At 42.8% G+C, this 16,216-nt stretch overlaps 1 protein-coding gene and 1 long non-coding RNA gene across 5 annotated transcripts in view; one reads left to right on the top strand and one right to left on the bottom strand.

Annotated features, from left to right (window-relative positions):
• Positions 1–9,787, bottom strand: part of MYO1B (myosin IB) — a 107,238-nt gene extending 97,451 nt beyond the window's left edge. The window contains exon 1 of one of the 4 annotated variants that reach the window (XM_064718007.1): positions 9,610–9,787. In XM_064718007.1, coding sequence (XP_064574077.1) covers positions 9,610–9,738 — 129 coding nt within the window. In that variant the 5' untranslated portion in view covers positions 9,739–9,787. Of the gene's footprint in view, positions 1–9,314; positions 9,406–9,609 lie in introns of those variants that run through there. The other 3 variants (XM_064718009.1, XM_064718008.1, XM_064718010.1) reach the window with 3 other exon arrangements.
• Positions 9,788–13,528: 3,741 nt separating this feature from the next.
• On the top strand, positions 13,529–15,473 carry LOC135450329 (uncharacterized). Its single transcript, XR_010441029.1, has 3 exons — positions 13,529–13,595; positions 13,689–13,975; positions 15,361–15,473. It is a non-coding gene; the product is annotated as an uncharacterized LOC135450329 (long non-coding RNA).
• Positions 15,474–16,216: the final 743 nt, after the last annotated feature.

The following is a 16,216-nucleotide window of genomic DNA, read 5'->3' as shown; positions in this document are numbered from 1 at the left end:
GGCAGTTTCGCACCAGTGACTGCAATTTAGATGACAGAAGATCTGACCAGAGAATTCCACAGGAGAAACGAATGCTCCACTGGCCTCTGCTACCAAACACCACACATTTATCTAAAGATTGGGTAATTTTCAAGAAAGAATCAGGCCAGTTGAGGTACTGCTGAACAAACAGCTGCAACCACTGAGGCAATATTATCTTTTAATAGTTTAACAATGGAGGCTTAAGTGTAGTTTAGAAAAACTGATAGTGGGATAATTAGCCTGCATTAGGACATGTACAAAATGTTTGCTGGGACATCATCTCCTCCGGATATAAACAGTGGATGAAACTTCCTTCATTACCAGGACTCAGGTTCTTCAAAAATGCACAAGTGAGAGGTTTGGTTGTTGCTGAAGTTCTTTGGGGCCTGTTGGGGGATTTTAGGGTTTTTGTTTTGGTGTGGGAGGGGGGGTGTTTTCTCTTTTATTTTTACATTTATTTACAGCTTGGTTACAACGCACACTAAGCAGTAATCTCCCCTAAAGTGAGAGAGAGGTTTCTCTCGTGCCTCTGTTCACATCATGATGAGACTATGAACAACTCTGGTATCACCAAAAAGGTGCAGAGTACCTTACCACAAAACCAAAATCACATGAGCCACGTATGCAGAAGATAGAGCTTTGCCCTCTTTCTCTTCCTTAAAAAAACCAAAACCAACTAATTCAGCAGCCTGAGGGGGCTGTGCTTGCATTTCTCTAAGGCGACTTTCTGTTATTTTTTTCCCCAGTGGTTTGAATAACATTAGCATGGATATTACCTGCTCTATGAGACCATGGGGTATATCTATTCTATTATTCCTACTTTACAGTCCCAGCAGTATATGTCTTCAAATTACTTCTGATAATTATTTTGCAACCACAACACAATAACTGTCACCAGTAATCGCACTCTGGGGCTGATCTATTTCCTAAGTCAACTTTCTGCCTTGCTTTAACCCATCTGGGTCAGTCATACAGTCACACCAGGTTTTGGGAAAATCATTTGGGTCTTTCAACATTGCTAAGGCACTCTTTCTTTAGCAGCTGTGAAAATACAGTCAAAATATGTCTGCTACTCCATTTTTACCCTTAAAATGTTCCTTTGCATTTTGGATTATATTGACAGGCTTCAAAGATTATAGGTGTGAAGTGGGATTTCATGCAAATGGTTATTCTGGAGTCCATTTTTTCCTTCTTTTTTTTTTTCTTAATTAGTTTAATGGGGATAACACCTTGAGTGTTTTCAATGCATCTAGAAATAGATCTTCACTACCAAGGCTATTTACAGTCCAAAATTCTGGTTAAAATCCCACTGAGTTCAGCAGAAACAGGATCCATGGTGGTTTCTTATATTTAGGCTTTTCTTAGTCATTGCCCAGCCACAGAGTTTTATAATCATGCCTGGTCCACATCTACAGAAAGGGATAAAGTATTCAGTAACAAAGGAGGTCAATTTTCGGCACATACACCTTGCTAAGGTTTCCTTGAGTCTTTTTCAAAATAAGGAACAAAATGTGACTGCAAAGTTGTCAACCAAAAGTTGTCAAAGGTCCTGCCTTCTCCCCCTAAACCAAAGACTACATTTCAGACTGACAGTGGTTGGACAAAACAACTTTGAAAAATTTGTCAGTAAGGGATATGGACAGATAGAAAACACCCTCATTCTTTCAGAAAAGAAACCAAAAAATCTTTTACTGCTGGACAGCCAAACTCCACTAAGCAGTGGGTGCCCTTTTAAACTGATTATCTTAATCTTTCATGCTGCCGCCTAAAGTTCTCTGCCAATTTTGGGGGATGCTGCCCAATCCAAAGGTTACATTTGCAGAACAGAGGCACAAAAACCAAGGTAGTGTTTATTTATATTAGGGGATCTTCTTTGTTTGCTCTATGTCAGACACCAGAGCTTGCCACCTCACCAGGGCTTGGGTTCAAAAGAGCTTTCAGTAGCAGATCCCCACAAAACACTTTTACAATCAATCAGCTCTCACAGAGTCAGATCATTTCTTTCACCTGAGGTTTCAGTCCCTCGGGAGCACTCCAGCAATCAGCTGTAATCAAGATCTTCGACCAAAATGGTGGTTTTATTTTCTATTCTACACAAGCATATGGGCAGAAAGCAAGCCTTGCTTTCCTGCAGCTAGCATGGGAACCTCACATCCCTGGCACAGGTAAAGCTGCTCAAGGTGGAGCAAACACACATTTACATCATTGGTGAGGCAGGTACTCAGAGATGTCCTAATCCTACAGGGTTAAAATACCAGAGTACACGCTAATCTTCTGCTGAAATGCTTTGTTGCCTGTTAAGCAGTGGGTGATAAGCCCTGAAGATATGCAGAAAACGAAATAACAGGCCAGGTAACCCACACTGCACTCAGCTGCCAACAGCAGAAGGAAAAGCAGCCTCAGAAAGTCGTCACAGCAGTCAGTGAACCAGGCTTAAAACCGGTCACAGGTGAGCACAAACCTGATCAGGAGCTTCAGGAAATCCAGATCCCAGAGGAGGCATCAGTGCCTGTGTCTACCCAGCATCAATCAGCCACAGTAACTGAGCATACATCCCAACCCCTAGAGCAGTTGGCACTCACAGGTTTCACAGTTTCCACGCACCCATATCATCTTCCAAGCAGTAAAAGTCTGGATAAAGCAAAAATTTCCCTGTCCTTTTCCATTTAAAACAGGAGGAAGTCACCCAAACACCACCCCAAAGGTCTTAGTCTAGCCCATTGCAACTTCCTCTCCTGAAAACCTCACTGATGGGGTCCTTGAAATATTTGTAGATAAGGTTTGGAATGTTTTCAACACAGTATTTTATGAAAATAAGACAAATCATGCCAGCTGTACATCTCTTAGTCTACACATCTACTCTCTCAGACACATCTAATGCTGAATTTCATTCAAAAGGACAGAGTAAAGGACAACAGAGCAGCTGATTTTGCACACAAAAGCAGGCAGGAGCGGAGATCTGAGCACAAGCATTCCATCAGAGACACGGGCTGAGAGGAGAACAAACCCCTCATTAAGTACCACAGAGCAGAAAAATTGCTCTGCAAAATTCCCTAGCTGCAGAAAAAGCTTCAAGTGGAAATTATTACTTCTTTGCAAGTCAATCCATCACAAGAGAAAAACCTGCAGGAAGTCAGACACGACTAGTCCCATTTCTCCCAGGGGTAGCTGCCAAGGTAAAACAGTAGTGCAGGGTTTCACCCCACCACTTGCCATCACTGACTATTCTGTGCATCCATTTCTGTCCAGCAAGACACTGCTATTTTTGAATAAAGGGAGGGAATAAAATAATTTTATGGATGAATAAAAGACTATTATGGATGCAAGTGTTGTGGGAAGAGGAAGCATGATTTGCCCAAACCTAAGATTTAAAAAAATCTAAGGGAAGGCAAGGATTAAATAAATTACATGTACTAAGACAGGTTTGCTCATCTCAAGCAGTTGACCTATATCCACTATTTTGTCATTTTCATCCTCAACAGTTATTTTCAGATAGACACCTGGAATTAGAGGATAAAAGTCATCAATTTCTAAATCCAGCCATCTCCAGCTCTTCCTGTGTATTGTACAAGAGATATTTCAGACAATGGGAGCAGTTCACGAAGTTGCTTTTCAACACACGGTAATCACTCTTGTCCAGATGTCCCTGAAGTTAAAAGCCAGCAGACAGTGTTTTTCTTAACAACTAGCACGATAAACAGAGATTTTTCCAAATAAAATAGAACACTTCACAGCTTTAGAGAGGGACACCTTCTTAAAACATCAATAGAAAGCAACTCCCTTTCACAGACGGAAAGCAGCCGGTCCCGGGGCAGGCAAACTCAGCACACACTCACAGCTACTGAGTTTCCCCTCGCTGGTTTCAGTGAGAACTCTCATCTGGCAGCTCATAGGAAGCAAGAAGTTCTATTCACACGAGATAGAGGCAAACTCCCCGTGTTCCAGAAGTGTTACAAGGCACAAGGAGCTCCAGCTCTGCCCTTGCTTGCCAAAAGATTTTCCAGGGTTTCTCCTGGCGTGAACTTTGTTTCCACAGAGCCCTGCACTCTTTGATCACTGGAGGTGATCTCCAGAGCCCTTTTAGCCCCGGCGGCCTGACAGCCTGTGAGCTGAACAATGGTAATTGTAGCTGTATCTGTCCTGTGTGCTCCAGATCACGGCATCCTACAGCCATGACTACTACACTGCTCCAGAGTGCCATTATCAGCCTTCTCCATGAGAAACAGTCCTTATGCTGTGCCTTATTCACAGACTAAATTTATTCCTGATCTGCTAATAGCCACTTCTTGCCTTTGCTAACAGTGCTGGGGTTTGGCTTTGGTTTTAAATTTAAATGTGTTTTCTCCCTCACAGGCAAGTATTGACAAAGGTTTATGTCAATTGACTTCATTCCATATAAGCATAGCCCATATTGCCTATTTCCCTCTCAGTGGCTTTTCCTTGACCATTCCAATCAGCCTTTTCTGCTCCATCTCCTATTTGACCCCATTTTGACCGAGCAGGGTGTGCAGAGGATTCCTGGTATATCATGGCAGCAATATTCCCTCATCACTACCAGGAATATTCCTTCACAGAGAGAGGGATCCATTTTCACCCCTTCAACAACTCTTTTCCTTCTCAAAGGTTCACAGGGAATTAGCACCTCCCTAGCTTGCTCTGCTCAACAAACCTCAAGTGCTCCATCACTCACAGACCTACTTGCACAGTTAAAAGTTAGGAAGGGTCTCCAAACACTCCAGCAACCAGGTGTTTATCTTGTAGCCTTAACTATTCCCAAAAATAATCTGCCTTTCAACCTCTGCCACCTTTCTGCTGCCCTGTCTCCAAGCCTCTCTTGATGAAAAGGTAGAGCAGCTGTTATTTTTGCTGGAAGCTCAACATCCTAGGTATCCCTTCTTTCACATCAGGTAAGCAAGAGATCTGCTAGGAGGAACTGGTGAACTAAGTGAACTGGTGAACTAAGTGAACTGGTTTCCCAGAGTCCCAGAAAAAATGGCATCTCTTCATCTCTTCACCGGTATCTCAATGTTAAGTTGCTTATTTGCTTCCATAGAGAAACAGTGGAGAGGATTAACAGCAACTCACTCCCTTTAAAAACTCTCCTAACAGCAGAGCTGACTTCTTACTACAGTGCCATCCACAGAGCCCTTATGCAATAAGAAATTTAAGGATACCTCTTCTCTAAAGTGATACCCTTAATTGTGCTTCAAATTGTTTTAACACAAAGGCATTAAAACACAGAGAGTCAGAGTAACTTCCTTTGCTTGTGCTTTCCCAAGGTACAGAATTCAACCCTTCATCCCCCAGCAGTTTCCTCATTTCTGAGGTGCAGGTTCTCAAAGGTTACTGGCAAGGATTTTATCAGGACACTGCATATGCTCCATTGTGCATAAAAACTGGTGGTTACCTTAAGGCCCAGGATTTCAAAGATCTTCAAACACCAGCACAGTCTTGTAGACAAAAGGAGAACAGACTCCATTAAAAAATGCATATAAAAGAGTAGAAACTTCACTACCTGGGGTTTTTTCCATTGTAGCAAAGCCTACAGTTTAATTATTCTTATTTGTAGTTGTATATTTGTACTCTTATTGCAATTCAAAGTACCCCCAGTAGCACTTTGGAGTGTACAAACGATGAAAATTATAGAATATTACAGAAAAAGAAGCATCAAGCAAACAGTAAGAGAGCTCACACACAAAGCATATTTGTGGGCCCAGGAAACTTGTACCACTGCTGACCAGGCTGTGGTCACGCGTTTTTAAAAACTGGTTTCTGCTTACAGTAGGGAAAAATGAGTCTTTCCTTGCTGCCTCTGTTGCTTTCCTCCCAAAAGCTGGAGCACTGGAAAAAAGATGTTCTGGCCTCTGGGGTCCATAACTCCTGCTTTACTGCCTGCATAGACGAATTCCCCAACCAGTTTGCATCTGGAAAGGGGACTTGATAATTCTTTTCAGCCTCTGAAACTGTATTTTTAAGCACTAGTCTTTCTCACTGAAACTCTCTCATCACCACGGTGACTTCGCTATCAAACTTAAAATATATATGAAGAAATGGATGCAAGTTTCCTTGGTGATACCAAATGGGAAATTTCCCAGTAAAATGGAGCTGGGAGAGGCAAAAAGATCAACTTTCTGTACAGTTTTCTTTAAAAGCTATGCCACTATTAGGAAACAAAAAACCAAATCATACCAAACAAAATAAAACCAAAAAAAAAGAGATCCTGGTCTTCACACTGTTTAGAACCAAAATCTGGAGTAATACACCAAAAGACCAAAGCTCTCCCAAACCACAAGCAAACTGGGGCACAAGTGCAAAGGATGAATGTTTTGAGACTAATGTTCAAACACAGCAGAAAAGACCCACAAAAACACCCTCGTTGTAGTTCCAGTATCCTCTATAACAGTTATTTCACCACATATGACACAGAGTTGCAGAGATTTCCACTATCCCATCAGCACAAAATTAAAATGTTTAACTTTTGGTAGGGTTGTGGATTTTGGGGCTTTTTTCCATTCTGGGAACTGCAAAACAGGAGAAAATTAATGTTATTCTTTACTGTTTCTTTATGACAAAGCATGCCTTGATGTTAGCTTATACACCAGAAATCAAGCTCTGGTTTCCTTCTTTTTTGGAGGTTATGAATGGAGAGGTTACATAAGGGTGTAACAAGAGCTGTTACTTCCTTTCCCAGTTGAAGAGAAAAAGCTGTAGATCAAGTTACAGACTCCAGGGCTGGTCATTGCTACTTCAATCTTCCTAAAATTCTTGCCAGTAGTCCCACAACAAACAGAAGAGGCTACTTAGAAGGCTCTGAGAATTTAACAGACTAACTACACAGCTATAAGGCAAGGAAAAACCTCTTTATTTTTGTCTTTCATCAAACTCAGGAAATTCCCCAAGCTTGATGCATACAGTCACTCAAGCCACCACTTTCCATTTCAGCTTGCTGCTCATTAGTACAGTAAAAAAAGATGAATGAAACACAGGGTAGGATTCAAAGGACGCTGTACTAACCAAGCTCAGCAGTCTGAAAGGGCACTGAACTTTGGTGGGCATGTCAGCATTTGTCCCAGCTCTGACCACACAAGGCAAATGAAAGGAGGGAAGAGTGTCCAGCCTGGCCTACACCAGCACTGAGCTTTTCTCCAAACCGTCCCACTGGCACTTCCTTCACCTTCCTCTCCAATTCCCAAGCCGCTGCTACTACTGCTGCCGAAGGACGATGAGATCAGGCTCCAGCATGAGGAATTTCTGTTCCCACAGAGCTCAGGGAAACCAGATGACCTCACAGAATCATGTGAAGCAAGTCCCTGATACTTCCATGAGGCAGAGTACCTCCAGTATGTTGCCAGCAGTTTCTTAAGAGTGCACAGTGGGAAAAATTAATGACTTTGCTTATGTTTCCAATTGCTCTCTCCCACTTCCTCTCCTCGTTCGCCAGACTTTTATTTTCCCTTCCCCCAGAAGCGCTAGCAGGCTTGCAATGTACATTTGCCCTTCTAAAGGCAATTACCCCGAGTCTTGCACAATGCCTGAAAGGACTAACACGACAGAGCTAAACTGCCGGCCCCTGGCATCATTTCCACACAGAGCTCCTCCCCACAGGTGTGATTTAACAAGGTCTCCTACCAAAACCAAAAAAAAAGACAACCCAAAAAAAGTAAAAAGGCAAGCTTCTGTATTTAAGATGTTTCCATGAGTCCTTTCCCCATCACTTTGCTGAGCACTCAATCTGTCCGTGGTGCTCATAAGGAGCCAGAAGCCTTTTAGATATCCAACACCACAAAGGTGTTTCAGCAACATCCTAAGGATATGGAGGAACTTGTGGCAACCTAACACGCCAGTAAGTGCTACAAGCCAACACAAGCAGTGACCACTTTATGTTACTTTGGGAAGAATGGGAACGCTCCAACCCTCACACCTTCACACAAAATTAAGCCCGGGGCAGCGCATTGCTTTAAGCACTAAATTGAAGACATTCTTAAACTCAAGCCTGGGATAACTGGAAATAAAAGCACATGAGAAGAATGTCTTTACCTTTCACGTGTTTAAAAGCAGCCAAGGACTAACTTGACTTTAACAAATGGGTCAGAGTATTTCTGTTCTCTAACACTGCACACTTTTGGGGAAAGCCTTGTTTTTGACACAGGGCTTGACAAAGTGATGATTCATGCAGGGAAGGATGGGCAGCTTGTTGCCAGCCTTAATTCACAATTAACAATAGGACAGACGGATATGGAAGGCTCATGATTCCACACAAAAATCGCAAAGTCAGGAGTTTTACCTGACCTTTATGCCAGTGGCCATTTCCAATCTGGATATATTTAAAATAGTTTCTCTGACATATATTTTAAGAGTAGCAAGCTTTTATTTCGTTACTGTTACGTTTGTCCCTTAGAATAGTGGTCCTGACTAAATACATAGCAACAGATTTAATGACATGGTCTGAAATTTCAAAGCTTTAAATTAGTGGAAAAAGCAAACAGCACGTGTGAGCACAGAGCCACCGTGGGCAAGGCAAGCGAGCACTGGACCACTCGGTGAGTGCCCCGCTCCCTGTGGCCCTGCTAGGAAGGCCATTGTTTTCCAGCGGGGAGTCTGGCCACTCCGAGGAACAAAGGGATGCCCTTCCCAAAACAGCGGCAGCAGATGTCCCGCACCGAATCCATGGGCGCAGACGGGCGGTATTCCTTGCGAGGCTGCACCAGCCCGTCCCCTCAGGGAAGTTCTCTGGGACAATGCCACTGCCCTGGAAAGCCTTTCCTCAAGTCTCCTCTCCAAGTGTAACCCGACAGCAGAATCCATCATCCTGCTCCAAGTTAGCAGCGCTCTTCCCACGATTCCCCCAAGCCCCACAGCCCAGCCCGTTCTTTTGCATTCAGGGAAGCCGCGCACACAGGGTAATTATTTTAGACAAGAAGAAACAGATGCCACGCTCCCTTCCCAGAAGGAGCACGCACACACACTCTCATATGTGAGGGAGCGAGCCCCGGACCGTCCCCGCGTGTGTGCGCACCGCGTTCGTGCCTAAATGAAGCCGTCCCATCCCCGCTACTATCCACCAGTGCTCAAATCCGGCCACAGCGCACACAGAGCGTCCCGGAGCCGCAGTTCTGTGCGGGGAAGGGGCGCCCAGGAGGCGCCGCGGCCGCCGTGCCCGGACCCGCACCCAGCACCGCCGCCCCCTCCTCAGGGGAGAGCCGAGCCGCCACAGCCCCCGCTGCAGCGCCGACCCCATCATCCCCGAGCGTATCCCGGTGCCGCGGAACAAAGGGAGCCCGGGGGAGCCGTACCTTTGCCGCCGAAGGCGCTGCCCGCCGTCCCGCCGCCTCCCGCCCCGAGCCGCCGGCGGACGCTGCCCTGCCGAGCAGCCGGAGCCGAGCGAGCGGGGCTCAGCCCCGGCCCCTCCCCGCCCGCCCGACAGGGGCGGAGGCGCCGCCGCCCGCCCCGGGCCCGCAGCGCCGCCCGGCGGGCACCGCGCCCCGCCGGGGTCCGGGCTGCACCGAGCGCCGGGGCTGAACCCGCTCCCGGGGCCGCACCCGCCCCTCAGGCTGCACCCGAAGCCCCGCGGCCTGCCGCCCTCCTCACCTGGTCTCTGCCGCGCCTCAGACCCGCCCGCTCTGCCGTTGTCCAGTTCATTTCTTTCACCCTCACCTTAATCCGCCAAAAGCTAAGCGAAAAGAGAAATTGGCTTGTTTTGGTGTGAAACCCAAACATCTCCCGTTCGGTTTGCGCAGTAATGTTTTCGGTGGTTTCGGAGCTAAGTGTAAGCACCCGAAAGTGTTTCAGCAAGCTTTGACATAACATAGTCAATAACAAGTCAGTTTATCTGCCCAATCCTGCCCCTGATAAACGCAGGAGCCGCCGACTATAGAGAGCGACGGACCTATTGTGTGAAAGGAGGGAAAAAAAAGAAAAAGCCCTAAAGGGCTCATATTGTGTTTCTGGCACTGAGGTTTCTCCCCACCCCCGTGAAAACTCCCCATTCACAGAGGAGATGGAGAACGTAGGTCTGTATGACACACTGACACACTTCCTGGCGAATACCCCGTGTGAAAAGTTTCACTGCTGGTGCTTTTTTCCTAAGAAACCAATTAGCACATTTTGTTACTGTCTCGTGTTTGCAAGCAGGCTTTTCCCAAGCTGGGTTGTTGCTAAAAAGCGATAAGCTTCCATTCAACCCCAAGCTAAACCTACATTTGCTAGATAACAGTGAGAAGAGGACCTGAACTGCAGATACACAACCAGAATTCTTTAGGATGTGGAAGAAATCCAACTTACATCACGAGATTCAATGCAATCAGAACTGCACAGTGAAGATGCAAAATGCATTCTAAAACCGTTCCTCATTAGAACACTGGAGATATTTCAAAGTCAATACTATATTTTCAGATACACATCTCCTTGGTAGTCCTTCTGTTTATAGAAAGAGAAGGTGTTCTCACACAATTTTCAAATCTGTAACTGTAGAAGTGTTGGAGAGAGTTCTCAGGTCAATCCCAGGAACTTCAGCCTTGAAACCCTGCTGATTCACAGACTCATCACTGTTTTATTATTTTCAGCACAGATACTTAGCTCCTAAGCTCTTGCCCTTATTTTTTTATATCTGTAAAATTAACTACTGCATTCATTAGCAGTGGTCAAAACTACTTGAACTTGTCCTGCTAGAGAACTGAAGGCTTGATCAAAACTCAGTTGTACGGAAACAGTGACAGACTGATGCAGGTATTCTCAGGAGGATAATTTAGCTTTTAGCTTAATTTTTCTTTAGGAATAAGGCACAGGCAAGAACTATTCCTGAGCAGCACCATGACCCTGTCTGTTCACCTTTTTCTTGCTTCAGGTAAGTGCTTTTCTCATGACTCAACTTACTTTCTGGGAGACAGTTATTGCATTCTTTCCCAAATAACAAAGGGAAACAATATTAATACATTTTTTTAAAAAATCATTTACTCCAAATCTAAATGTAAACAAGTCTCAGTAAGGAAAGCAACTACTCTCCAGTCAACACTAATTTTCTACAACACACAGAACAAAAAGAAACACCCCAGAACAGTGACTGCAGACATTTCACTGAGAAAGTGTACATTTCAACACATTAAAATCATCATAAGCCATTGTCATAGCATTGAAATACAATTTTTTTTTACCTCTGAGGTTAAAATTCTCAGTGTAGCTTTCCTTCCATGGTCCTGCCACGGTGCTTCACAAGGGAAGGGAATACTGGGAATTCACAAGGGAACCAGAATACTGGTTGCTTCTCAGGTGCTCTCTTCATGCCCATTTGATGTTTAGATTCCTGTAAACAGAATTTCCATTCATGACCACTGTTGTCTTATGACACAGATAATATTAATATTATTATAATAATACATCTTCATGAAGTTGCCTTGTCCTCCAGGAAACAAACAAAAATAATCTAGATTTTTTCCCAGCCTTCCAGTATCCATTCCCTGCTTTGTTTCAGGTTCGTGTGACAGATATCTTGTTTTCCATCCTTATTCTGAGACAATTGTCCAATTTCACTGTAAAATGTGAATTAGCAGCCTGTCACTGTATCTTATATTCTTTACTTGGTAGACCAAGCAAAGGGAGGAACATTAGTCCCAAAACCTGTCTTCTTTCCCCAAAGCAAGTAAGTGCAATGCCAAGAGTATCCAGTTCAATCTGTAATATTTTTCATTTTACTACATCTACTGGAATACATAATTACCACTGAAACTATCTGTAGTAAATAATAATAATTTAAAAAAATCAAAAACAGACTAAAAGACATGCCTGGTCACAGATGATCAGTCAGACACCAAGAATTATTTTCTGTAAAATATGGCTCATTTCTTAAAGGCAAATAATGTCTCCTGGGCCATATAAGAGATCAGGGATAATCAGTATTCAGTACACATTCAGGTCTCTCTCAAACATGAGGTATAACCTGGAGGTTATTTAAGGGAATTTCCAACTACTGAATCATTAAATATGCTCTCTTCAGCGCACAGATGTCACTCTGAAGGGGAATAGACAGGGGCTTTGTTCACCAACAGCCTCCAGCCATTTCAGAGAAGAAAATGGGAATGTGTCTGCATCCCTTTTTGCAGGTCCTGCAACTCAATTTACCAAAAGCTGTGACAGACATCCATGTACATCAGAGCAGTTTATGAGCTGCTGATTTACAAATAAATAAGCAGCTCTTTCCATTTTTTTCTTTTCTTTTCCTGGATGTTTTACAGTTGAATGTATTACAGTTTCTTGATTGCAGCCTCACAGTCTACAGCTTCACAAGGCAAGGGCTGGGTACAAAACCCACTGTGAAATTGAGACTAAAAGGGACAAACTGGGGGGATTTAGGGTATGGGTTTGCCTGACAAATCATGAACTAAATACACAACAGCCCTTGGAGTGGCCTCTGACAGTGCCTGGTAATCAAAAGAGCACTGGTCAGATGCTGGAAGCACCTCCTAGCCCACCTTGCAAGGAAGAGAGGCAAAGAAAAGCTGATCCAGCCACTTCAGAGAGCAAAACCACTGTGAACTGCAATTTGCACAGCCTGTCAGGATTTGCAGCAAGGCAGGAGAGGAATCCAGTCCCAGTTCATGGTGCTAGGATGAGGATAGCTCACCCGAAATACAGAGAAACCTGATGGTATAGATTAAAACTGGATGGGAGGTTTCTCAAATGTATTGAGTTGGTTGAACCATGTATTAAAATACCAGAATTAACAAATCAGTATGTAAGACAGGTATTATTATTTGTAACTTAAAACTAGTTTGTGATAGCTAAAAAGAAAAATATATCAACCTTATTTTTCTTAATCTTTCATACTGAAGGACACTTACTGATTGCCATGTTTTTATTAATTTTTTTTGAGATACAATTTCCATATATGGTGAGATTAACTAGGCAAGATCAAATTTTTTCCTATTCATAAATGAAGAAATTGAGTCAGCAATATTAACCCAACCAAAAATCCCCACAAACCCAGCATTTCCTTGATAGAGTGGAAGACAGTTTAGATGTCAAAGTTTCTTAACCACAAGAGCATGCTCAGCCCTTTTTCCTATAATCAGTGAGAAAATTCTGCATGTTCATAAAATATGGCAGCTCTACCTCTGTTCTAAGGTTCCATGAAATTGTGAGAATATACTTTACAGCAGTTAGAATAATTTTCTACTTCAGGCAAAAAAACCCCCAGTACTCATAAAACAACAGAAGATTTTACTCTGAGCAGGAGATTTAACAATAACAGTCTTCTTTGCCATGGGAAATGGCTACAGGCTTGCGCTCTGACTGTACTCAAGTGAATGATTCAACAAACAAGCTGCCAGTGGTCCAGAGAATTCCAGATTTTAGTCAAAAAACCCAGAAAGCACAGCTCATCCATCCTTCACCCACCTGTGGCTAATTAAACTGCTCACAATTAGTGGCTCTGTACAGCCACTGGCTGGAATTGTCTTCAGGTGCTTTAGAAAACATCAATTCATTCAGTACTGAGACAGATCATCTGCCTCTCCTGAGATGGAGCTTACAGAGGATTTGTATTTCCACCTGGCAAAACACCATCAGATTTCCATTTTGCTGTTAAGTCTCCTCATTTTGGCAAGGAGGGACTTTGGCTTTTTGTCCACAGGCAGCAATACCCCTCCAATAACATGGCATTTTTCTCCTTTCAGCAAAGACAAGCTTGAAGGTCTAGACCCAGAATTTAAGGGAAGCGGTCACCCCAGAAAAGATCTTACCTTGTGTAAGTACAGGACAAAGTACAGGATCTGACAAACAGTGTTCACTTAGTAATTCTGCTTTTCAGTTCAAGAGTAAGTACACCCATTAAAATTAAGAAAAACAAAAAAAAATAAAGAATTACAAACATGAGAGCTGCAAGAACCTTCTGAACTGCCATCTTGCTAATTCTGCAAACTTGGAACATATTTCAAGAGGTCCAGGAAAAGTCTGATCAGAGGTAAGTCTTGAAATTGCAGACTTCCTAGATAATATTTCCCACTCTCACAAAGGATTTTATCATTGATGTTACAGAAGAGAAGAAAGTCCTATTTTTCTCAGTAGAACAAATTAATCTTTCCTCCTTCTGCAAAAGAAGTATTTTTAAGATGTAGCAGCATGCATCCCTTCACAAGTATCCCCTCAAGCAAGTCACAGAAACGGTAATTAGGAAAGGGAAAAGCCTAGTGTCCTGTGAGATCCAAAAGTTCATATCAGATCACTCAGCACATTTAATGGCATGAGAAAAATCCTCAGTTTGAATCCACACAGCAGCAGGGAAATGTCTCTTATTGCAAACAAAATCACCCAACACAAAGGCATTGAAATTGAACTGTAAGTATATACAAGCTTACTTTCAGAATAAACCCAAGTATATCTTATAATACTACATCTCCCATGCCACATTCTGAGGTGTAAAGAGTTGCTAATGTTTGGGAATGACCATCCCTGTGTGGTACTGTGAAAAGATGTGAAACTCTATTGAGGAGTTATGTTTTATTATTATTTTCCACACTATTTAAAACTGGTCTGCAATTTCCACTAGAAATTTTTAAATGCACACCCACTCCTTACATAAGTAATTGACAGAAGGTGGTGTTAGAAAAGCAGTCGCACCACTTTAGCCTACAGAAACTGAAAAGGGAATGACTTTTTAAGAGTCTTATCCTAAATACTAATACTGAACAGTGTCCAGGCAGTTTACAGACAAAGAAATTATGATGCACATGATTTCTTTAATGTATGACTCCCCTAAAGAAGGGTTTGAAAGGGAACTGACTATGCAAGTTTTAAGCTGTGGATCCAAACCCTTTTTGAGTCCAAGCAACAGAGCAGACAAATTCAGCCAGGCTCTTTGCTGGCTATGCACCAGTCTATAAATGGCAGCAATGATGGAAGCAGTAGGAATAAGAAAGAATCACAGCATGGAAAAATCAATGGCTAAAGAACTTCAAAATTAGATGTTTCTGTAAGTTCCTTCTTACTAATTCTGTAAGCCCAAGAGCCTTCCACTTTGCCTGCCAGCTAAAGAAAAGAGATCAACTTATCTAGGGCACATAAGAACAATTATTTCTTCCACCTTAATTGCAAGAAATGCCCATGAAAAGTAACCCAGCTGTGAAGGATGTGACTGCACATGCCAGGCAGATGTTGCCAGCACCAGAGCTCTTCCTATGTTCCCCAAATGTTAACTCCTCACTGGGGATTATGCATGTCTTAAATGTGGGCAAAGAGCAATTTTTTTGTTCTCCAGCTTTATGGAGAACTCTTTGGGAGTGCAAATTTTTGCCAAGAAGCAGCAAATTAAGAACATATGTATGTGGTGTGTGTCTGCTTCCATCACAGGTGAATGCAGAGCTTGTAAGAGAAGATATTTACAGCTTTCTTCAAGCAAGGATCTTGAACCCAGCCCAGCCAGGCCACTGGGAACCAACTGCAGTTCTGCTGAAAGAAGCAAGGCAACAGAAATGAAACTTCTTCCTTACCAGTGCTGCTACCGAGCTGTTCCAGTGCCTGCTGAATCCAAGAATATATTTTATTAAATGTCACCAGATTAAACAGTCTCTCTCTGTAAAAAGTGTAATTTGTAGGAACATTTCCATTGATTCACTGATTGTGTACTATTTAGCTATTCTGTGATATAGATTATCATTCTCACATTATTATCAAATTCTAAGTATTTATGGTGTTTGGTCCTATGCATGTCCTGCCACATGTATTACAAACCATTTGCTTTCATAGATCACCTCAATTAATGCTTACAGCCTGTCTTTTCTTCAAAATATTCAGTTTATTTCATCTTCAATTATTAAAAAACATCTGTATTGTGCAAGTAATAAGCCACATTTACTTCCAATACTGGTTTAACTAAAAAGGCCCTTCTGCTAATTCTCAGAGGGCTGCAGCCAGTCAAGTTCCTAAACCATGTTCACATTTAAGTGCTATTCCTAAATGCATGCTAATTTGAAGCAGAATAATTGGCCTGAGCCAGGCTTTGAACAGAAAAATACTCTCTGTAAAATCCATAATAACTGCTTAACACAGATTACTGCTTTTTTTCCCTCAAACAGATGCACAAGTTTGGGACTGACAATTCCACAAAATGTGCCCACTTCCAATATGGGGTAAAAAAGGTGAAGAGAGAACAACACAGATTAAAACCCCGTGCCAAGACATAATTTTACCCAGCAGACCACAACAG

The sequence above is a fragment of the Zonotrichia leucophrys genome, chromosome 7 (assembly GCF_028769735.1).
Source record: "Zonotrichia leucophrys gambelii isolate GWCS_2022_RI chromosome 7, RI_Zleu_2.0, whole genome shotgun sequence".
Classification (NCBI taxonomy): domain Eukaryota; kingdom Metazoa; phylum Chordata; class Aves; order Passeriformes; family Passerellidae; genus Zonotrichia; species Zonotrichia leucophrys.
This window is presented reverse-complemented; position numbering and strand designations above follow the sequence as displayed.